The sequence below is a fragment of the Nyctibius grandis genome, chromosome 1 (assembly GCF_013368605.1).
Source record: "Nyctibius grandis isolate bNycGra1 chromosome 1, bNycGra1.pri, whole genome shotgun sequence".
NCBI classification, from domain to species: Eukaryota; Metazoa; Chordata; class Aves; order Nyctibiiformes; family Nyctibiidae; genus Nyctibius; species Nyctibius grandis.
The window spans coordinates 133,139,552-133,163,793 of NC_090658.1; the positions used below are offsets into that span (position 1 = coordinate 133,139,552).

The 24,242-nt window shown below is 43.2% G+C and overlaps 1 protein-coding gene across 11 annotated transcripts in view; it reads left to right on the forward strand.

Moving 5' to 3' along the window:
* DTNB (dystrobrevin beta) overlaps positions 1-24,242 on the forward strand; it is a 648,286-nt gene that overhangs the window by 461,279 nt on the left and 162,765 nt on the right. For 9 of the 11 annotated variants that reach the window (XM_068407087.1, XM_068407167.1, XM_068406681.1 and 6 more), the window contains exons 3-7: positions 1,756-1,823; positions 6,320-6,400; positions 8,481-8,694; positions 13,540-13,625; positions 23,625-23,779. In XM_068407087.1, the coding sequence (XP_068263188.1) occupies positions 1,757-1,823; positions 6,320-6,400; positions 8,481-8,694; positions 13,540-13,625; positions 23,625-23,779 (603 nt within the window). In that variant the 5' untranslated portion in view covers position 1,756. Of the gene's footprint in view, positions 1-1,755; positions 1,824-1,919; positions 1,979-6,319; positions 6,401-8,480; positions 8,695-13,539; positions 13,626-23,624; positions 23,780-24,242 lie in introns of those variants that run through there. The other 2 variants (XM_068407324.1, XM_068406925.1) reach the window with 2 other exon arrangements.

Here is a 24,242-nt window from a genome sequence, read left to right on the forward strand (position 1 = left end):
AGGAAAATTCCTGAGCTGTGGGTTAATCAGGCTTTGTTGGCGTGTCCCTGCAGCACTTCATAATCGTGGAGAGATGAGTTTACTTATTCAGGTCTCATTTCAAGGACAGTGCTGAACAGATAATTCACTCATTTGCTCTGCAAAGAGCATGAAGGGTAACGCTAGCTCCTTTAAAACTTTAAAAGTGTGTATCTTGGTCAATCTAACCTATTTAGCTGTGAATTATGCATGATAATGTTCTTATGACCATGGTCCATGCAGCTTGGGTGACCTCCTAAAAAACTCAAATCCTGACACCTGCAAGGCAATGAAGTTCCTGTAGGGAAAGAGATTGATGTCAAAACAGCAGCAAAGTTAATTGCAGCCCTTCACACCCAGTATTGGTCAATGAGATTGACTTGGAAGCAGGGAGTTGGGAAGGTGGAAGGAGGAACGCGTGCACCCAAAGCCCAAGGACCAGAAGATCTAATATGATCGTGATGATTTTTTTGGTGTTGCAGAAGATTCAAGTGATATTGTCCCTTATGTCTTGATAAAATAGTCTCTACTAAGAACAATTTAAAAGATCAAATAACTATATACCCCTTGGAGTCCATCTGTTGAATTTACGGCGGCGCTAGCACTTGGAATAAAGCTAATTACTGGTACAGTAGCTGGTGTTCTTCAAAATGACATGCGTGTCTTATGTGATAAGGAAATAAAGAGAGTAGTAGCTAGTTCCAAAAGCTCAAGCTTGGGGCGGTGTATGAGGATAGCTGGAACTTGTGGGTGAAAAAAATAAATCACGCAGGCAAAGTTTCCCCATTTAACTTAATAAAATGAATTTATTTTTGGAAGCTGGAAAAAAAAAAAACCCTAATTTTTACATGTCTGCAGAAATGTCATAGAGGTTTTTTCCTTTAAAAAAAAAAACCAGAAGCACGTTGGTTCTGAGTCTGTGATTTTCTAAAGTGGGGAAAAAAAAATAAGGAAATAAAATATATTTGCAGATTACTTTATACCACCATACACTTATTTTCCTTTTACGAACAGGTAAGGAAAAAGGCTTTGGTGGCTTTCAAGATGAATATGTGTTCTGAGATCTTCACCAGAGCACAATTAACAGGCAGTGGACAACTGCTGAGGGAAACTGCTAATCAGAGAGTGTGTATTAAGTGCCAAGAGACGACTTTCTTCTCCTTGGTTGACATTTAAGCCTAACGAAATCTGTCCTGCCGTGTTGCACGAGGGGGAGCTGAGTAACTCCCTTTGAGTTACATTCTGGTGTAATTGTACAACAACTGTTTGGTATTTTTGCCTTTTTTTTAAAAAAAAGACATTTAAAAAACATATTTAATTAGTTGGTGAATCTGGTAACAAAAAAATAATATAATGTAGCAATTTTAAGTGAAATTTTACACTGATTCTGAATTAAGTTGCTTTTTTTTCGCTGGAGTTGACTGAAATTTAGCATCTGTCTTTTGGGACTACGCAGTGAAGTAAGCCCTGAGAAGGTACTAAGTTATCCCTGTGCCTCCTTACCTTGGGGTGTAAGTTCCACTGTGTTGCTGTCACTTCTTTAATCTGTTTTCCTAACAAAGGGAGGTCTGTGTGGCCAAAAGATACTTTTTTTTTTTTTTCTTTCCACCTTAATTATAATTAAGATCTTTACTTCCTTGACAAATACAATTTGACCTCGGGCATCAGGTTTCAAAGTTGAATGAATTCGTACAAGTTTTGTTTAAAGACAACACAATTTGCCATTTTTGTCTTCAGAATGATTGAGGAGAGTGGGAAGAGGAGGAGGACAATGGCGGAGAAGAGACAGCTGTTCATGGAAATGAGTAAGTAAGAAATTTGAAGACATAATGCCGTTTATTCTTCACTGAGAGCATCGCTTTGATAGTTTTGCCAGATCATTTACATCTCGTTTCCACAAGACCATTGCCTCATCTAGTGAAAAGCGTCCTGGGTGCTGGTCAGGAGGAGAAGGCAAGAGGTGAGTCACAACTGCCTGAAAGGTCGTTCATTTCTAGGCTTTGTGAAGCTCCTTTTTTAGGGAACATTCGCATTTCTCATATATGGCAATATCTAAAGCTTGTGGACAACTATTAAAATAGTTGTAGACAGATCACCTTTTACAACAATGCTAGTGTGACTCAGAAGAGAAGCAGTTTGGGGGGCCTGGGGTGGTTTTTTTTGTACATTCTCTGAAAGAGAGGCTGTGATTGTTACCAGAAATCAAGTGCCTGTCCAGAGATAAGATAATTTAAAGGAATTAGACGTAACCTTTTAGAAAGATACGTGCGGTTAGACGTAAAAGGTTGTATGTTTGCTTGCCATAATGTCATTTTACTTCCCTACGGGCACACAGGACTGAGTGAAACTCCTAGGTGAGGCCAGCATGTCCTATAATTCCAGGTACAGGCTGCTGAAGGTCTGTCTTAAAACAATAGTATATTGTGCTGTTTTGTTGAAGGAATTCCAGAGTAACGTGATCACTGTGCTTGTAAGTGTCTTATAATTTCAGGAACAGTTTTATTCCTGGCTAATTTATATCTGCTTCTTATCTGAGACCTGTCTTGGACACTATTTCTCCCCACCTTCCCAACTTGCTTTGCATTTCAGTTTATAGTCATGTCCTGTGTTGGCTTGTTCAACAGACAGCACGAGCTAACTCCTGTAGTCTCCCTGCTGAACACCTCATCTCCTGTTCTTCTCTGCCTCTATTCAGTCTTACTTGAGCAAAGGTGACTGAATTCTATGTGATATCCTGGATGAAATCTCATTAAAACCTTGCAAAATGACAATAGTGCTTCTCCACTAGAAATGCTTTGCCTGGTGCAGCAGAGTATTACATGGGTCTCATCGCTTTAAAGTGTGGCAGTCGTGATCATTTAGCTACAGAAAGTGACTTTTTAGCTACAGAAAGTGACTTTTTAGCTACAGAAAGTGACTTTTTAGCTACAGAAACTGCTAGTTTTTAGCTCTGGCTAAATTATTAAATATATTCAGGGTTCTTCTGGTTATCTTTATACAAGGTGTGTCTTTTTGCAGCTGTGGTTCTCGCTGTTCGTTGTTGAAGTGCTGGTGCATGGACATTCCAAACTGCCTTTCTCTGGGAGGCTTTAGCATATCAGTATGAGAAATCTAAGTTCTTCAGGTTTCACCTGTCCTGTGGTGGAATATTTCACTACAAAAGTGAATGCATAAACATCTTCCTTTCTAGGTGAGCTTCATACACAGAGTAGATGTGCGATGTGTAGAGCTGATGCTTTCAGTGACCGTTTATTGTTGGTCAACATGCAAATTTTAGATAATTGCTCACGTGAGACGAGTAGACCTTGGCATTCACCCACACTGGACATGCCACCCAAGGTGTATTTGTGGTTTTGTAGTACTCATGGAGCTGTCTGACAGGTGAGAGTTCTGTGCAAGCTGTTCTGATTGCTCTGAGCTGCAGAACACGTACGGAGTTCATTCTACAGGAGGGTAGAAAGAAGATGGAGCCAGACTTTTTTCAGCCCAGTGGAGGGATACAAGGCAATGGGCACAAACTGAAACACAGCAAGTTCTGTCTGAATGGGAGAAAAAGCATTTTTACTGTGAGGGTGGGCGAGCACTGGCAGGGGCTGCCGAGCAAAGTGGTGGAGTCTCCATCCTTGCAGATGTTCAGAACTCGACTGAACAGTGTTGGGCAAATTGCTGTAGCTGACCCTGCTTGAGCAGGGAGTATGGACTAGATCTCCAGCAGTCATTTCAGCCTCAGCTATTCTGTGATTGTGAGCTATAGGGATTGTCTTGAAAACACATCCCATTCTATCTTCAGATAGTTTAGAAGAACGACCTTGATGAAGCTTTTGTGGTAATGTGACGCAGGAAGATAGGACCAGGAAATGGAGGACTTTTCCTTTTTGCATGTAACTGTTAAATGACCTTGTGTGTGTGTGTGTGTATATGTGCATCATATATATGCATCCCCAGCAGCGTGGCCAGCAGGGCGAGGGAGGGGATTCTGCCCCTTTATTCTGCTCTTGTGAGACCCCCCCTGCAGGGCTGCGTCCAGCTCTGGGGCCCGCAACAGAAGAAGGACACGGAGCTGTTGGAGCGAGTCCAGAGGAGGCCACGAAGATGCTCAGAGGGCTGGAGCCCCTCTGCTCTGGAGACAGGCTGAGAGAGCTGGGGCTGTTCAGCCTGGAGAAGAGAAGGCTCCGGGGAGACCTTCTAGCACCTTCCAGTGCCTGAAGGGGCTACAGGAAAGCGGGAGAGGGGCTTTTGACAAGGGCATGGAGTGACAGGACAAGGGGGAATGGTTTTAAACTGCAAGAGGGGAGATTGAGATGAGATGTGAGGAAGAAATTGTTTGCTGTGAGGGTGGTGAGAGCCTGGCCCAGGTTGCCCAGAGCAGCTGTGGCTGCCCCCTCCCTGGCAGTGTTCAAGGCCAGGTTGGATGGGGCTTGGAGCAACCTGGTCTGGTGGAAGGTGTCCCTACCCGTGGCAGGGGGTTGGAACTGGATGGACTTTAAGGTTCCTCCCAACCCAAATCAGTCTGTAATTCTATGATATACACACACACATATATTTTATACTTATAATTTTATATAGACAAAGCATTTTGTGAAGACTCGTGGTCTGTGAAAGTCCTTTCTGTGGTTTGAAAGATAGAAGTGTGCACCCTAATTGAGAGTTTTGAAAGAATATTACATAGAAAATACAAAATGAGCTATTTTCTTGTAGCCTTGGATCTGAATACTCCAGCTTACCTTACCTGGCCAAGTACTTTCCTGAAATACATCACTGACTAGTTTTCTAAAGATGATACTGTGAAATAATTCACTGAGGTTTGTTGCACCATACCATCGAGCAGAGCACTCCTCAGATGTTGCCTGGTCTAGTGCTGCTCTTAGGTAAGCTGTTACGGGGAGCCTTGGGTGGGGAAGTCAGTCAGCCTCCTCCCTGATCTTAGGAGAGTCTTTGCACCTCATGTTCCACATCTGTGGTGGAGAGAAATAATCCTTGTGTGTCACTTTCAGGACACAGTACGTGGGTCTCTAAGAAGCAAATGCTTTGGCGTGCGTGCAGATGCTGTGGCATTTTATTTGTGAAGTTATAATGAAATACCCAAAAGACAAGAATACTTTCTTACATTTGCAGCTGTGAGTCAGTGGGTGCTACACAAAGGTAATTCAAATGAGGTATTTGCAAGTTGGCTTCTGAATTCAGAACGTAGGAGGAAATAACATCACATTTGAGCAAGACCCCCAGTATAGCAACCAGATACCTTCTCAGGGAGGATGTGGGTTTGGGTTTTTAAGTATCTTTTAGACATCTGAATTCTATAAGTCACAGTTATCCCCATTTCTCAGTGCTCTGCTCATCTCAGCTCTGGCTTTGGAGAGAAGCATGAAAGGCTGCAGCAGATCCTGCTTTTGTGCACTCCCAGGAGAACATAGATGCCATCACCCACGTGCAACTGAGCTGTTTCAGATTGCACCTTAGAACTTATTGATTATAGAACGTAGCTGCCAACGCTGTGGAAATGTGAGCCATTTAAAAGGTGTTTTGCTTCATGATTAATGGGATTCTCAAGACTTGACTTGTTGGCTGCTTCCAAATTAGAAATGATCACTACCGGACTTGAAACCAGTATCATTTATCATCCCCACATCATTTATCATCTCATTTGATCAGCGTAGGAGGTACACGGGTATGTTTGGCAGAGGGTTACCACAACTTTCTGAAATGGCTCAAGTTCCTGATGTTCAGAGGAATTGCTGGAACTGGTAGACGTGGTGCAGACTAGGGATAGATAATGGCAGTCAAACCTTCCGTGGGGTGGTGTTTGAGGGTATAACACTTGTACATCTTGAAGTGGGAGGGTGTTGGTGAAGATAAGATCTTTTTTTTTTTCTTCTGTGCTTTTTCTTTTGCCTCTTACCTGATTTGGATCTATTTGGGAGACCAAAAGCACTCTCGTGATGGGGCTGCCGTGCAGATGGTGGTAGGAGGACCAGCTTTATCTTATCATCTTCATAAATCAGCTCTTATCTTACTTTTTGTGTGCATGTCTTCCAGCATCAGTGCAATCCTCTTCCTTACCCACTCAGCACTTAATCCTTGCTTCCTTTTAAGGTGCTCGTATCAGTCTCAAACTTAGGGCAGTTTATAGCACACTGCTGAAAATCACTTTACCCTGAGATACCTAATGAAAGTCTTTGTCACGTTCATATGGCAAAGCTGATGTACATGAAGAAACACTCGTACTGTTTTTGAAGTAATTCTCTGAGATAAGCCAAATGTTATCGAGGAAAGAAAAACACCAACTTTTTTTTATTCATAGGAGCACAGAATTTTGATGTCATCAGACTTTCAACGTACCGAACAGCCTGTAAACTGCGGTTTGTACAAAAAAGATGTAATCGTAAGTTTTATAATTACTCTTTATCTTCATAAATCTCTCGTGCATGATTGTTTCAAATATTCCACCCATGTGAATTTTGAGTATAGCAAGAGTAAGCACACGTTTTATCAGACGATGGTAGTTGTTACTTAAACTGAACAGAGATTAAATATATAACTAAATAGAGGCAGCGATCTTTGTCCAATACTCTATATCTTCACTTTTATTCTTTAATATTTCAAAAATTTAAAATATATGGGCCAGCCTGATGTATTTCAGTTGCCCTGAGTGTTGGATGCAGGCAGTCTCAAGCCATTTGAGCTCCTGTTCCATCGTGGTGTCCTGCAAACCACCCGACAGCGAGGCACAGGGATGAGTTCAGTGGCGCATAATACAGTCACTAGGGTGAAAGTGTCTGGGTCTGATCCTGGTGGCATGTGTGAAATGCAGCAACCACAAAGGATTCTGTAAGTTCATTCCATACTAGTCAGTGTAAGTTTCCTCGTTCTCTTCCATGGTCCTTTGACCTTGGACAGCTCGCCAAAGCAAAGATTAATCCAAGGGTGAATAGGTGATACGACTTTGTGTTCTGCTACCGGTGTTGAATTGGACATGGCAAAAAGAACAGACGAGGACAAAGCTGATGTCCGTGAAGAAACACTCGTACTGGTTTTGTAGTAATTCTCTCAGATAAGCCAAACGTTACAGAGGAAAGAAAAACACAAACTTTTTTTATTCATAGGAGCGCAGAATTTTGATGTCGTCAGACTTTCAACGCAGGAGTAGGTCCCTCCTCCCAGTGAGGTGGGATTGGTGTGTGTCTGGTGTGGAAGAGGACAGGGGACAGCTGAGGAGTCCTGTAGAGGACACGTGCAGCTGCACACGGCAGGTTGCAGCTCCTCGACCCCGGGATGTGTCTCTCTTAGGGCCGTTGTGGCAATACCCGCAGTGCCTTTGGTTTGAGGGCTTGCGGCTTCTTCATTCCTGTGGAAGAGTGTTAGTTCTTGTCTGTAATTCATGCTTTTGAATTAAAAATCTCTCTTAATCAGGACAGAGGTATTAAGAAATGCTAATTGTAGTACAGTGCACACTTTGGGCCCAATTCACTGATGCCGTGCATATGCCTTGAGTAACCTTTACCATACGTGTATGTCTACACGAGGCTGCATGTTTGTGACCTTTGTCTGGGCCACAGGGTGATCCAGGGGCCTATGCTTGGTGTGAACAGGCAGCTTGGCTTTTATCCTTGTGTGGGTTTTGTGTGAGAAATATAAAGACGAGTTTTATGTAAGAAATGTTAAAGATCACACTCTTACTTCAGACTCTTTTTGTGTAAGTTAAGGAAGATCACAGAAGTTGTGAAGTTAGCAGATAAGTCTGTTGGCTCATGCTCAGTTTGGACTGATGGGTTACTGCTGATCCTTAGATGTCTTCTCCCACTATCACACATACCTTTCCAGCTTTGAAACATGTTAAAATATTATTTAATGTGGTTCTGCAGACGCTTACGGTGGTTTTGGGAAACTTTTTCTCTACGTTGTTAACACTCCTTAGATATGTGCTAAGATACGGCAGGGTAATTTAGGGAAACGCTTTGGAGTTACAGACCTGTGTTTACAAAGTATCATGCTCTGGACTTGGCAACTGAATCAACTGGAAACAGTCATGGTTTAACTGGAACATCAAGTTCCTCCTTCAATGCTAGGCAGCATGAGGATATTCAAAATGATTGTAACCAATTTGTAGTGGAATTAGAATATGGCTGATGTCTTTCTCAAAGGAAAGTATCTAACTCTGCTAAAACACACTGCATGATGATGGAAAATCGCTTTTCTCCTTTATGTAGTTTTTCTGTCGGAGCACCCAGATGTTGAAGGGTGGAATAGAAGGCACATGAGATGTCTGGGCACTGCTCTGTTACTTTAAACCAGCTGACACGAACTATGAGTGTGAATATCAACAGTCTGTCTCTCACTTTGAGTACAAATAAGTAACTGTTCATTCCAAAATAAAAGCTAACGTAGTATTCGGAAGCAGTACCATAAAAGTAAGCTTGCATGCATTACAGAAGAGAAGTTAATTTTTTTTCCTTTATTTTTAGTTCATCTTGTTGATATCTGGAATATGATTGAAGCCTTCCGAGATAATGGCCTTAACACTTTGGATCATAACACAGAGATCAACGTGTCTCGACTAGAAACAATCATTTCATCCATCTACTACCAGCTAAACAAACGCCTTCCTTCTACTCACCAAATCAGTGTAGAGCAATCCATCAGCCTCCTCCTCAACTTCATGATAGCAGCATATGACAGGCTAGTAACGACTCTAGTTGTATTCTTAAACTAATTTTCTCTTTTAGTTAGATGAATGCAGCCAACAACTGCATGAGTCTCTGGCAAACTGTCCGCATGCTGGTTCTCAAGCTCATGAAATTGTGTGTTAGACACACACGTATATTTAATATCATGGTAGTGCCTGCAGAGATTTACACTGCCACAGCAGCAATGCTCTGTCTTAAAAATTGCTTTCTTGAGAAAGATGAGTTAGTGCCTTCTGGAACTCGCAGACTGCCGTAAGCTGTGTGTGTCTGAGCTGAAGATGGAGTGAAACTCTGTTCTGCAGACTGTGGTAGAACATAATGTTAACCTCATGGTGATGTAGCACTGTTTAAAAGTGAAAGTGTTTTGCTGAATCTTGATCAACCAGACCATTTGATAATGCTGCCTTATTTTGACAGTCCCCTTGGATCCCATTCTGACGTGCTATGACCCCGTAAAGGCTGATTCTCATTTCTTGGCTGGAAGCAGCTTGATTTCTTGGGCAGGGTACTGTCTAGGCACTTCCTTGTGTCCACTTGGATGAATTTCTTTCACAGCCTCTTTCTTCAGGGTTTGGTTTGCTAGTCTGCTTGAGGAGATGCGTCTCTGTGGGCTCTCTGAGTAGCAACTGCAAATCTTTCACTGTTGTTTAGCACTTCCTTTTGTCTTATCTTTCTCACAGTCAGCTATTATTTCAGTCTTATCTTTCTTCTGCTTTTGCCCTCTCTCCTAGCAGTAGAGACCTGCTTGTGGCCAGGATGCTGTCACACAGACCGAGGAGTCTTACCCAAGACAATCTGCAGCACTGAACATGCCAAATAGTTGTTCTGTCTGTAATGTCCAGACTTTGATCCTTTCCTAATGTGACTACTTCTTACCTTACAAACAGCAGCTAGATTTCGCCCAAAAAAAGTCGACTTCAGAACAATCCCTGTCTCACTAAGTACGGATAAAAACAACACAAAGCTCAGAGCAGGAAGACTGCTTTGACAACAGAATCAAACGTGTATTTTTCTGCTTGGTGTTAGTTGTGAGACGAGTTGTAAGTGTTAGCTGATGGGCTTAGTGGTTCTCAGATCATCCTAGAAAAATACAGAATTTAAAAATAGAAATAGTCGTGTTTGGGGGCTCAAAAGATTGAGGCTTTAGTTAGAGAGATGTTTTTCTCCCCCACTGCCCCCAACGCTGCAAGTTCTGCCTCTCCTGGAACCCAAGCAGCACTCTTGATCCCAGCACAGTACAACAGCTTCTCTTCAGCTTCCTCTGTCTGGCACAGGGGATTGAGAGAAGCTGGGATGCTGTGCTGCACTGTGCAGTGGGCAAACCGAAAATGAGAGGAGAGGCAGGACTGAGGCTCCCTCTCCAGGAGTTCATCAGCATGGCAGACATTTAAAAAAAAATAAAAAGTACATGTCTGTACTGGAATTGCATCATTGTGGTAGCTGTGTGGTAGCTTGGATACACGTAGTCCAGTAGCTTCTTGCAGGGTGGTGCTGGTGGTAACACCACAAGGTCATTAGCGTTCCACCAAACAGGTACAGGAATGAAATACCAGCATCTTCCCCCTCAAAATATTTGAGTTTGAGCTTGTGTTAGGTAAGCATGAAAAATGCTGACAATGGGCACATTGCTGGGACCCATAGAACAACACTGGTCATGGTGCAGAAGTCACAGAACCACAGAATCAATGAGGTTGGAAGAGCCCTCTGGGATCATCGAGTCCAACCATTGCCCTGACACCACCATGGCAACTAGACCAGGGCACTAAGGGCCATGTCCAGGCTTTTCTTAAACCCCTCCAGAGATGGTGACTCCACCACCTCCCTGGGCAGCCCCTTCCAATGGCTAATGACCCTTGCTGAGAAGAAATGCTTCCTAATGTCCAACCTGACCCTCCCCTGGCCAAGCTTGAGGCTGTGTCCTCTTGTCCTATCGCTGGTTGCCTGGGAGAAGAGGCCGACTCCCACTGCGCTACACCCTCCCTTCAGGTAGTTGTAGACTGCACTAAGGTCACCTCTGAGCCTCCTCTTCTCCAGGCTAAACACCCCCAGCTCCCTCAGCCGTTCCTCGGAGGTCAGACCCTCCAGACCCTTCCCCAGCTTGGTCGCCCTCCTCTGGACTCGCTCCAACACCAAATGATGGCTCATACTGCATCAGTGTGAGTTGTGAGGAGGAAGGGCTGTGCTATCATGTTCTTTGCTGCTTTCTCCCCCAGAGCTCTGCGTGGGTGTTTGACAGCTGATTCCTGGTGTGTCTCCCAATAGCCTCTCGTGGCTTCCCAAAGTCCCTGACCCGTTACTGGCACCCCAGAGTAACCGCTCATTCCCTGACCCCATTCGACTGCTTCAGAGCAGTCAGGTTTTTATTTCACTTCTAGAAATCTCATTTAATTTGACAGTGGGTTTAGTTGCTCCAACTTCTTTTTTCTTTTTTGAATTGTAGGTATCAAACCACGCTCTATGCTGGTAGTAAAGCAGCGTGCAGTAAGGGGGAGGGAGGGAATGACAACAAAGTGAGGAAGTGAGTTGGCAAGCGAAGTGTGGAGCGATGTGATGAGGAGGAACCTTGTAGTCAGCCCAGCAGAGCTGGAAGGGGCTCACTTCAAGCCATATGTGTGTACATAAGGACATGCCTATGGATCAGCGTTATGCAGAAAGCTCTTGTGCCTTCCCTGGGCAATCGGCGTGACCGGGTGCCTCTGAAGTGCTGGACGCTGTTGTGTGCAGCATGGGGAGCAAACGGGAGGAGTTAGAGGTCTGATTCGTCTCAAGAGGACGCAGTGGGAGAGCTGACACAACTGGAGTGCTGCAGTGGGTTCTTTACAGAATCACAGAATCACACAGAATCAAGCAGGTTGGAAGAGCCCTCTGGGCTCATCGAGTCCAACCATTGCCCTGACACCACCATGGCAACTAGACCAGGGCACTAAGTGCCATGTCCAGGCTTTTCTTAAACACATCCAGAGATGGTGACTCCACCACCTCCTCCAGTTCTGTTTCCAATCCTGAGAACTCCTGATTGTTACAGGAGGTTCAAAATAATTTTGAAAGTTTTGCCCTTTTTCCTTTTCTTAGGGAACTCAGCAGACTGAGCAGCATTGGTACAAAAATTGATTTTGGCAATTTGCTTAATACCTACACCTCTACCAGATTGCAGGGGAGGAGTTATGGTTTTTGGCCTCTTCTCCCAGGCAACCAGCGATGGGACAAGAGGACACAGCCTCAAGCTTGGCCAGGGGAGGGTCAGGTTGGACATCAGGAAGAATTTCTTTACAGAAAGGGTCATTAGCCATTGGAAGGGGCTGCCCAGGGAGGTGGTGGAGTCACCATCTCTGGAGGGGTTTAAGAAAAGCCTGGACATGGCACTTAGTGCCCTGGTCTAGTTGCCATGGTGGTGTCAGTGCAATGGTTGGACTCGATGATCCCAGAGGGCTCTGCCAGCCTCATTGATTCTGTGATTCTGTGTCTTTTTTTTTACACACTGAGGGAGTGCCAACTTACTCCTTTGAGAGAGCTATTTAAGAGAAAAGACAGAAACAAAATAGGATAGCCGAGGTCTTTACCTCGTTGTTAACTTTATAGCCTTTTTATAGCTTGAAATAAATATCTGATGTGTTTAGTTTTCTCCCTTTGTTTAGTTTCTTCAAACAGCAGTTAAAAGGGTACTGGATGTCAGGGAAGTGGTGGCCTTTGGCTCGCCGTTCCTCTTCACAGACCTTCCTGCAGTTGTAGCTCTAGAAGAGATTGCCTCTCTTCTCTAAAGGGAATATCTGAAAGCTACTCTGAGTTTCTCAGCCTGAGAAACACTGAGAGCCTTTACCTCACCATGGAGGGTGAAATGTTACCAGAAGATTATATTTGCATAGTAACTCTGAGTGTGAAAGGGCAGAAAAAACCTTATTTGGTTTCTTCCTGATGTCTCCATCCGGTTGCTCGTCCGTCATTGACGTTAGACCTTGTCACTACTCCAATACCATGAGCCAATATTTACTTTGAACAATTCTACTCTTAACGCTTTCCAAGTGCTAGTAGTCCAGGTGCAAACGTTAAGTGCACATCTCTTTGCCCCTGAGAAGTATTCTAGAGTTCTTCTAGATCTCTTCCAACACTCATCACGTATTTTCCCCATCATTGTAGTTTCCATGATAGTACAAATTACCTGTCCAATACATTTAATTACAGTTACTTGAACTTATTTTAATTCTTTTTCTCCTGTATATGTGACTTTAACTTTCTTGGTGGCTTATCTGTCCCACTGTTGCTGTTTATAGTTGAGGGTGATTCCCCAAATGTCCCATCTCTTCTGAGAGCAAGGCAGCTTTATTAACCTAAATCAGAATAAAACATTGTTCACATTTTTCCTGTTCTATGTGGTATATTCAGGATATCAAACAACTTCTCCACTAGCTATCAATCGCTGTACTATTTTTAGAGTGAAATGTATATTTGAACATCAGTTTAAATCCAGGAGTAAAAATTTAAAGCAGCTAACAAAGGGTAGCAGAGGAAAAATTAGGTGTTTTACAGTGAACAAATGTATTTAATGGAAAATATTAATTTTTTATAGAACAGTTATGGGTTGAACAAGACAAATGATAGTCTCTATCTGGGCATTTTTCATAATTTTACAAGAATATTTGATTTGTGATTAGACACTTGTGAACTCTTCCAATATATTTAAAATGCTGGTGTTAGCACTGTTTTAATGTTACATTGACTAGTTGTTGGCAGGTCTTAGTAGTTAACAGAGGGCATTTATGCCTTTCCTTCCTAGCCCTCAAGTATTTTTGTTACTACCATTCTATGTGGTGATTACTGACCGTGTAATTTTTTTCCACAGTGAGGGCCGTGGGAAGCTGACGGTGTTTTCTGTGAAAGCTATGTTAGCAACCATGTGTGGCGGTAAAATACTGGACAAACTAAGATGTAAGTATTTTCAAGCAAATCAAACCATTTTATGAAATATTTTGTTTCAATTACTGGCCACATGTTTTATTGTATTGAGCTCTGGAAGCTAACTTTTGTGTTTATTCAGTGATCTTTACACTGAGACGCAGCTTGCTGTGTTAATGTTGTGTTACCCATGCCATCTGCTGGCCATCAAACATACCCAGTTTGCTACTGAAATGCTTGGGCACTTTAAATGTGAAACTTCAGGTCTGATTTTTCTAATACCAATGTCAAATTTGTTGTCTTCTCCCCTGCTTTGAGGATGTTGGGGGCTTCTGTATATCTTCTGCTTCATCTGAGGCGCTCTCGGCATCTTCTCATTCTCTAACTCCAACTTCTCTGTTCTTATTTTTTAATAAGAAATTGTTCTTTTTTTTCTCTTTTCATCAATCTCACTTCCTTATTTTCTTGTTTCCATGAGCCATCTGCTGTATCAGTGGAGAATCAGTGATACCCATAAACATTGTTTTTGTCCTTGAGTAATGAATCTTCTCTTTCAGTGGCAAGGTGTGCTGTTATGGGGGTTTTTTTCTTTTTGTTTCTACTCTGAGAAGCTGGGAAGTTAATCTTACTGTCAGTGCCAGATTTTACCGTTCAGGTCTTGTCACTCAAGAAAGGGTCATTAGCCATTGGAAGGGGCTGCCCAGGGAGGTGGGGGAGTCACCATCTCTGGAGACAGGCATATATGACAGAGGATATTTAAGACTTCTTAGGCATTTTTAACAAATACATTACCTCTGAAATATGCAAGATCAAATACTGGGGGAAAAAGGTGGAGACTACATCTCCTCAGTGAAAGATTACATATTGGGTTTAATTAGGCTAAGATTTGAGGAGGTTACATTAGATGAGCAGTTCAGCACAGGCCTGGGTCAGAAAAGGAGCGTTATTTCTAGAATTAGCAAGACAACACTGCAATGTGACCTTTTAGTGGACAAGGCAATTAACCACTGGAATTAAATGTTAGAGGAATCAGTAAACTTTTGATGTTTTCAGACAAAGACCTGGGTATCTTTCTGGAAGTTATAGTAAGCCTCAAGTTCTTGATTCAGAAGGGGGGTAGTTAAGATGCTGTCACCCTAAGGACACCTCATTTAATAGTCTTATTTAACAGACGTGTCTAGTCTTAAAATTTGTGCATTTAATGTAAGTTCTCTCCCTGTGTTTTTTCATAATCTCTGCCTTTCTTCATAGCATTTGAAGCTTCCTTTTTCTTTTTTCTTATTCTATTGGCTCCTGTTTCCTTTGCCACTGTAACTTTCTTCTTTATAAAAATTCTTGACTGGTGTTCGTATACATTGCAGGAAAGGCTTTTGACTGCTTTCACTGAATAGTGCTGCTCCTTACAGCTTTGTTACATCCTGGTTGTCGTGCCTTTTACTTATTCTTCTTGTATCTTATCATCTCACCTTTAGTTTGCGTTGTACTTCTGGGATCTTTCCTCCAGTGTCCCTTTTTTCTTGGTGCACTTCTCTTTGGATGTGGAGCATCATTTTCAAAGAGCCTGTGACTTTGTATTTGACATGTTTTGGACAGTAGCACTTCTGTCTTTTGGTTTCTTCTCGGCAAGGGTCATTAGCCATTGGAAGGGACTGCCCAGGGAGGTGGTGGAGTCCCCATCTCTGGAGGGGTTTCAGAAAAGCCTGGACATGGCACTTAGTGCCCTGGTCTAGTTGCCATGGTGGTGTCAGGGCAATGGTTGGACTCGATGATCCCTGAGGGCTCTTCCAACCTCATTGATTCTGTGATTCTGTGACCATCTGCTGTGGACACTCCTCTGTCACTTCTGGATACTCCTCTGTCTCCTCATGCGTTCGTTGTTGTCTCCGCTTGGTTGGAAAGTTAAAGACTGGAACTACCTCACTGTTATTCTCTAAAATACTCAGAGGGCCACGTGCAAGGTTAGACACCAAGACAGAGTCTTGGCACATGATTGACAGAATTGTCCAGGAAAAGGGGATTTTGGCTAATTTGGAATTGAGATTTTAGGAGTGTAGGAAATCTGTGCAGGAGGGAAAAGCTGTCTCTAAACCAGGATGGAATTAGGCTGTTGGATTTTCAGACAAGGCCGTAGGAGAGCTTTCTGTGGAATGTGGGAGAAAATTGGAGGTGCAGGATAGTAGGACCCTGTACACCTTCTGAGGGCCGAGGAGAGGAGAAGGAAGTGTCATATTGTTAGCGGAGTAAGTTCTGAGTATCACTAGAACTCCAGAAAAGTAATAAAATAGCTGAACTGTGAACTGTTGGTTACCTGTCCTGAACGCTTTCTAAGGGGCAAGGGAGGGGGAAGAGGAAAATGTCGTGTGAAGTCTGGGAGGGGAGATGTGGGGAGCAGCAGGCCTGTCCACCTGACACATGTTCTGGGCAAGATGTAATAAAGACTAGAATTAGTTGACACGTGGATAAATGAGATTTTATTGTGGAGGAAATGGCTTTTGTGAGGGAATGCTTTATAAAACCATAGGAGTTCGTTAAAGGAGGGGGGGAAAAAGATGGGCAAAGGAGTTCTGGCTGATACGGACTTCTTGGATTTCTGAAGGGCATTCAGGAAGGTCCCTTATCAAACACTTAGACATTAAAGTTTGATGGAAGGTGAGGTCTTTGCATGGGTAGAAGATTGGCTAGAAGTAACAAAAAAAGGCAATAAAGATCCTTTTTATATATTGAGATTGGATAGTGCTGGACCTAAACTGTTTTTAACACAGTCATAAATGATCTGGAAAAATACAGTGAAAGGTGACAATTTGATGCCAAGTGAATCACTGTAGTAAAAGCTAAAACAGAGTGAAGAGTTGTAGTGTCATCTGAGAGCACTGAGTAACTGTGAAGTAAAATGGTAGGTGAAATTCAGTGTTGAGTATCTGTGAAGTGGTGTGTGCTGGAGGAGTGGAGTGTGATCCTAATGCGATGCACAGAAAGGTGAGCTAAGAAAGTCGTTGCTCAGATGGGAGATCTTGGAGCTGTGCTTCTGTGAAGATGTTGATGCTCTGTTTAGTAACGGCTAAAAACCATATGAAAAGTTACAAAGGGGAAGGACGTGAAGAACAAAGTGGAGAGGTATAAATCCATGGTGTCCTTATGCTTTGAGTACTGCTGTAGTACCCCCCACTGGTACTCTGCCCTTTCCAGTTCTGATGCATCTTTTCTGGGAAGAACAACAAAGATCATCAAAGGCAGAGAAAGCTTTCTGCACTAGACAGAGCAGGATTCTTCAACCTGGAAAGAAAAATGGTAGTGAAAGGATAGTGTTCTATAAAATCATGAGCAACGTGTTAGTGGGGAATAGAAAACAGCTGTTCCTTTCCCCTTCCAGTACAAGAACTGAAGGGCAGTAACTGAAATTAGCAGCGACAGATTGAAACAACAGACAATACTGCTTTAAACTTTACCAAAGGATCCATATCAAAGGTTTATACCACTCGATTACTCCTTGAACTGATCTCACTGAAGGCAAATTCATCAAAGGTTGCTGAATGCAAAGACACGCTCAGCGAGTGGGGGAATATCCTGGGGAACGTGCTTGCCTGAGCCATCTGCTCGTGGGATAAACAGACTTTTGATCTGACCTGCCTCAGCTGTTCCCATATTCTTTGTCTCTTCTTCTGATCATTATAAATATGCTGTCTTGGTTTTTTTTTCCCTTTCCTATCTCTCTGCCTGTCTCTCTGATTACTGACCCATTTTGTCACTGAACAAACTCCTGTTTCCAGTTCACTTGTTGCCCTGATTCCACCCCTGGTCCTGCACTGCTTCTGCTCCCTTTCCTAAGCAGGCTGCCGGCTCCAGCTGGAACATGAGGCTTTCTGGAAATCTGGGAAGTTGTAAATATATATATATTTTTTTTTCCTCATCTCATAATTTATATGAATGATAGTAGCTTTGTCTCTGTACTTGCATATGTACAGGCTTATTTTTTTTTTTTTAATTCTGAAAATGTGAACAAATGGAGCGTTTTTCAGTCCAGACAGTGTCTGACAGCACATATGACATGGGAGGTGTTCAATGATACCACTTTGCTGTCTCTGGAAGAGATTAATTCCTGTGACATGATACTCCTTGCAAAGGAGTTCCCTTACGTGGTGTGCAGGGTAGGAGTTGTAAACCCAGCCTCCTGCTAAGGACTTGATGATTTTTTGTCGTAGCTTTTTAAGCCCAAGAAATGCTGTATAGAAATGTCAAATTTTGTGAATTTGGATGACTTCATTTTGGCATCCAAGTAGATTCGTTGTGAAGTAATTAGTGCTTCCTTCTGTGTTGTTTCTGCAAGTAAATCATAGAATCACAGAATCAATGAGGTTGGAAGAGCCCTCTGGGATCATCGAGTCCAACCATTGCCCTGACACCACCCTGGCAACTAGACCAGGGCACTAAGTGCCATGGCCAGGCTTTTCTTCAACCCCTCCAGAGATGGGGACTCCACCACCTCCCTGGGCAGCCCCTTCCAGTGGCTAATGACCCTTGCTCAGAAGAAATGCTTCCTGATGTCCAACCTGAACCTCCCCTGGCCAAGCTTGAGGCTGTGTCCTCTTGTCCTAGCGCTGGTTGCCTGGGAGAAGAGGCCAACTCCCACTTCACTACAACCTCCCTTTTGTTTTACAAACAGAACTTCAAGTAAATCCATCCTGCTCCATTTAAGAGCTGTTCAACTTCTCCAACGACTGGCTCTACCTGTGTGCTGCTCCTTGGCTCCCTCACCTCACTACCTCCTTTTTTCCTCTCACCATCTGGCTCTAATAAGCTTTTAGTGTTTAACTGAAGCTCACCCTAGAAATTCGTGCAATAATGTATGCTAAATACTAGGTTTCCCATAATAAAGGTCCTGAAAGTTAATCTGCTGTAGATGAATTAGCCTAATTGTGGGGGTTTGATTTTGGGGAGAGAGTATTTTGGGGTTTGGAGGAGTGGGGGGTGCAAGGGGAGTTATTTGTTTTGGTCCTAATCAGTGGACCAAAGTAGTAGTAGTAATAATAAAATGTGGTTTTATTATTAATGTCCAGTATCTGTGCCAGACTTAGGACCTCTCTCATACCTAGCTCTCAAACTCTAATCACTAAATTTTCCTCCAAAGGCATCTTCCTAATCTCCTTATAGGTGCTTAGGTGGTGTTATTAGGTCTCCTCAGTGTCTTATCTTCTCCGGGCTGAACAGTTGCTGTTTCCTCAGCCTGTCCTCACAGGATAAGTGCTCCAGCATGCTGACCACCCTTGTAGCCCTCCACAGAGCTCGTTTCAGTTTGTCTGTCTTATTCTGTGATTCTCAACAATTCTCTGATTCTGCAAAACTGGACACAGTACCTGGAGGAGGTCTTACAAGTGCTGAGTGGAGGAGGGTAATCACTTTCCTCTGCTGGCTGAGCTCCTGTTCCTACAGCCCAGGATGCTGTTGGGCACCTTTGGTGCCAGAGCGTGCTGCTGGCTCATGTTCAGCTTGTGACCTCAAAACCCACAAAGGCCTTTCCAGCAGAGCTGCTCCCCAGGCAGGCAGTCCCCAGACTATGTGGCTGCCAGAGTCTCTTCCTTCCCATGGGCAGGACTTTGCAGTTGTCCTTTTTTGAATTTCATACAGTTCCTGCTGGCCCATTTCTCACAGAATCAACCAGGTTGGAAGAGACCTCTGGGGATCATCAAGTCCAACCATTGCCCTGACACCACCATGGCAACTAGACCAGGGCACTAAGTGCCATGTCCAGGCTTTTCTTAAACCCCTCCAGAGATGGTGACTCCACCACCTCCCTGGGCAGCCCCTTCCAATGTCTAATAACCCTTTCTGTGAAGCAATTTTTCCTAATGTCCAACCTGAACCTCTCCTGGCAAAGCTTGAGGCTGTGTCCTCTAGTCCTGTTGCCAGCCGGTCTCGGTCCTGCTGGATGGCAGCTCTGGCCCTCAAGGGTATCACCTGCTACTCTCTGGCATCATCTGCAAACTCGACAAGAGTGTGCTCTGGCTCCTCTCCCAGATCACTGACAGACATGTTGAGCAGGACACGTCCCAGGATGGATTCCAGCAGTCGCCTCCATGTAGAATTTGACCCATTATCCACCGCCCTCCAAGCCTGATCAGCCAACCAGCTACTCGCCCATCTGGTTGTTCACCCATGCAGACTGTGACATCCCAGGTTGGATACTGGAATACTGGGGGGGAAAGAAGTAAAAAGTGAGGTGAATGATACCTACCAACTCAAGTCATCTTGTCACAGAAGACAGTTGAGCTGGTCAGGTGTGATTTAGCCCCAGTAGATCCATACTGACGGATCCTGGTCACCTTTTCTTTTGTGTGCCCAGGAATGTGGTGGAGGGAGGTGGTGGAGTCACCATCTCTGGATGTGTTTAAGAAAAGACTGGCCATGGCACTTAGTGCCATGATCTAGTTGACAGGGTGGTGTCAGGGCAACGGTTGGACTCGATGATCCCTGAGGTCTCTTCCAACCTGGTTGATTCTGTGATCCTGATTCTGTGATTCTGTGTGCCAAGATTTGCTCTGGATTTCCCCAGGAACTGAAGTGGGGCTGCCTGGCCTGCGTTTCCTTGGATTGTCCTTTTGACCTTAATACATACTCTGCATTAATGCCAAAAAACCTGCACACACCCCACCCCAAAAGCACAGTCAAACTAAGTCATCTGTTAAATTTTTCTTGGCTTTTTCTGATATTAAACCTAGTATTTAACAAGTATTTTATGGATTTGTATGATAAAAATTGACAATTTCGTAGGAATGGTAAGACATGGGATCCACTCAAGGTCAAGACCCTAGAAAATGAGGTGCCAGGTTTTTGTGGCTTTGTTTTTAACTTAATGGGAGAAAGGGTAGAGCCTTCAGCTGGAGCTGTACAAAGCATCAGGCCGATGCCTTCGCTGGAAAACACAGAACAGTCTATTTTGGCAGTTACAAGCAGCTGAAAAGCAGCTCTCAAGGGAACTGTTGGGCAGGTTTACCATGATATTATGAGGTCTTAATGTAAAATTCTACTACAAACCTTTAAAAAAAGGAAATTGAGTTACGTAAGTACCACGTTACGTTGGTGTGTTTGGAACTGAGCAGCGTTTTCTGCAGTTCTAAATTGTTTTTCTTCTCTCTGGTTTTAAAAAAATATGTTTATAGCATAGTAGCATTGAGGTGAAATTTTATATGAGAATTAAAGTATAATCCCTTGTCATCAGGACGCTTTATTAGCACATGCCTGCTGTGACCCTGAGGTGAGCTCTTGAGAAATTACACTGGTTAGCTGGAGGTTTTCTCTTTGAGGGTAATTTACTGCCCTTTAAAAGGGCAGATGACTATATAATTATATCCTAATAATCTTTATCTTTTCCAATTTCACTGGTAATTTCCCATGTGGAAGTTTCCCATATAAATGATTTCAACTTGACTTTGACTATAAAACTGCTTTTTTTATGACTGCAAGATATAGGTTAGTGGAGTTTGGTTTTTTTTTCTTAATTTACCCTTGATATAGCCTATTCTATCTCATTTTCAATTTATTTCCTTAGCTTTAATTAACTTCCTCCTTAAAATCGTTTAAATCTTGCATACAGTTGAGTTCAGATTAATAAACTGTATTTACCCAGAAGATTTCTGTCCTTTTTTAAATACAAGTACTGTCATGTTCCAGTCATGTTGTACCAGTCCCACCTTGACAGATTTATTATTAAACCTTCAGTTCTTGTGCATTTGCCAGTTCTGGAGTGATTCTGCTCTAGAACGGAGGAGCATTCTGGAAGTTTGGCTCTCTAATTAATTTTAGTTGTTTCCATAGTTTTCATTTGTGTGCATTTTGATCCTGACTTTTCTTCCACATTCGATTTTCAGGTTAAATTTAATTTTTCTGCTTGGCTTCATTTTCTAAAATACAGAATATTCCCCCTGAATTTATTTTTCTTTCTTTCCCCTGCCTCATTATTCCTAATACACCTTATAAGATTATTCAGCAGGGGCTTCAGACCTTCCCTTCTGTTTGGCCAGTGATACAAATTCCAGATAGCCTCATCATCCTTAACTTAGACATTGTAGGCTTCTTCATGGGCTTGTTCATCCAGGAGATTGGAATAATTTCTCTAGTTTACTAGAAATCCGCCTTTCTGGAAGTCTTTTTTTAATGGCCCTAGTTTTGATCACTTAAATTAACCTTATTTGCTCTCAACGTGTCCTTTTTGATGTTTAATTACTGATGGTGTCTTAAATAACCTCATAGGTGATTCAGGGGCTGTTTAGTGAAGAATTCTTGTATCTGTCATCTTGGAAAATTTTAGGTCTTATTAATATTAGTGCTTTTATTAGAGAAATCTTCCTTTATAGAGTAATCTGACTCTGCAAGTGTATGAGAGACCCAGTGTCTGAGAGATTTGTCTTTTCCGAGGAGATTTTTGATCACAGCACAGTTCTGCTTTGTCTGTGTGCAGCTCTCCTGATATTTTACAGCATCCCAGCCTGGTTGGGGTTGGCAGGGACCTCTGGAGATCATCCAGCCCAACCCCTGCCCAAGCAGGGTCACCCACAGCACGTTGCACAGGGTCGTGTCCAGGTGGGTTTGAATATCTCCAGAGAAGGAGACTCCCCCCTCCCTGGGCAGCCTGTGCCAGGGCTCTGCCACCCTCACAGGGAAGAAGTTTTTTCTCATAATATGACATCATTTTCTTACAACACTCTCATTTTCTTACAATGCTTGCTTTTACATGACATCATTTTCTTACAAAGCTACCTACACATCTCCTCCTTTATTTTTTACCTTTCCTGACACGCGAGAGCTGGGAGCTTTGGGTTGGTCACGTAGAGTGGCTGGAGCAGAGGGGTTGGAGGAGTTGAGCTCTGTGCAGTAAGGGGCTAGAGGGACTCGAGAGCAGGAGGTGTGGGAGGCATCACAAACATTTTTCTTGTGTAAGGACCAAAGTTCCTCTTCCAGCTCTTCAGGGTGCGCAGCGTCTCTGATACAAAATTAGATCAGATTTCCTCTTCCCCATCCACGCAGCTGCACGGCTCAGGTGTTTTAGCCTTGGAGATAGCGAGAACAAGAGAGATGTTGAGGTGTTGGAGCGAGTCCAGAGGAGGGTGACCAAGCTGGTGGAGGGTCTGACCTACGAGGAATGGCTGAGGGAGCTGGGGGTGTTTAGCCTGGAGAAGAGGAGGCTCAGAGGTGACCTTAGTGCAGTCTACAACTACCTGAAGGGAGGGTGTAGCGCAGTGGGAGTCGGCCTCTTCTCCCAGGCAACCAGCGCTAGGACAAGAGGACACAGCCTCAAGCTTGGCCAGGGGAGGTTCAGGTTGGACATGAGGAAGCATTTCTTCTCAGCAAGGGTCATTAGCCATTGGAAGGGGCTGCCCAGGGAGGTGGTGGAGTCACCATCTCTGGAGGGGTTTAAGAAAAGCCTGGACATGGCACTTAGTGCCCTGGTCTAGTTGACAGGGTGGTGTCAGGGCAATGGTTGGACTCGATGAGCCCAGAGGGCTCTGCCAACCTCACTGATCCTGTGATTCTTACGGAGGGCATCGCACCCCAGCTGCTGACTACTTTGCTTCTCATGCTCTCTTCTAACACCGTGTTACTTAAATGCAACGTGCCACTGACGTGTGCCAGATTTACCAGGAGTTTGGCCAGCTTTGACTTTGTGATTCTTGCAACTTGTTTTAATTCTGGGAGGCTTCTCAAAAGATTTGCTGTAGTTTTTTTTTGAAAGCATAAACTTGAAGATGTAACGTTCTGTAACTTCTGTAATGCCATCTAGCTTCTGTGTTCTTGCTGTTACAGTTGATGCACAATCTTTCTCAAGACTGGGTGAGATGGGATGGAGGAAGCAGGAAGATTTATATCATAGCATGTTCGAATAAATTAATTTATAAATTTTATCTTAATAGCAAGTGATAAGAAATTATGTTCATAAAAAAAGTGCAGAAATTTCTTGGGGTTTAAATGGGTTGAAATATCTCTTTTCTTTCCTGTAGTAAGCATGTATTTACTGTAGGGTTTTATTATATTTTCTTGCAGATATTTTCTCTCAAATATCAGATTCAAATGGACTAATGATATTTACAAAGTTTGATCAGTTTTTGAAAGAAGTTCTAAAACTTCCCACAGCTGTGTTTGAGGGGCCTTCTTTTGGATACACAGAGCATTCTGTACGGACCTGTTTCCCACAACAAGTAAGAGTGAATAAAATGGTTGAATTGCTTGTTCATATAGTGGGTTCTTCTCAAGTCCACTGGCTGCTTTGGTTGTAGTTCGTGTGGGGTTTGGAGGGAGGGCTTTGGGAATGTGCATTATATAACCTTAGCAGTTTGGAAAACGTCTGAATAATTTAAAATACCATGTCTAGGTCTGAGGCAATTCAAGGATTTTGCACAATTTTAGTTTATTCGTATTCCCCCTCCTTGAAGAGACACTTCTGTTCCCCATCAGAACAACAGCAAGGATGACCTATTTCTTTGCTAAAACATGAAACAGCATTTTTATTATTTTTCCCTTGATTTTTTTTAAGCTTTCTCAGTGTGTTAAGAGTACTAGTTTCAACAGATCACTTGGTGGTTGGTTGGGTCTGTACAAAATAAATACATTGTGTACACGTGGTTTGTTTTTAAATCAGTTTCATGTTGTGCTTGTTGATGT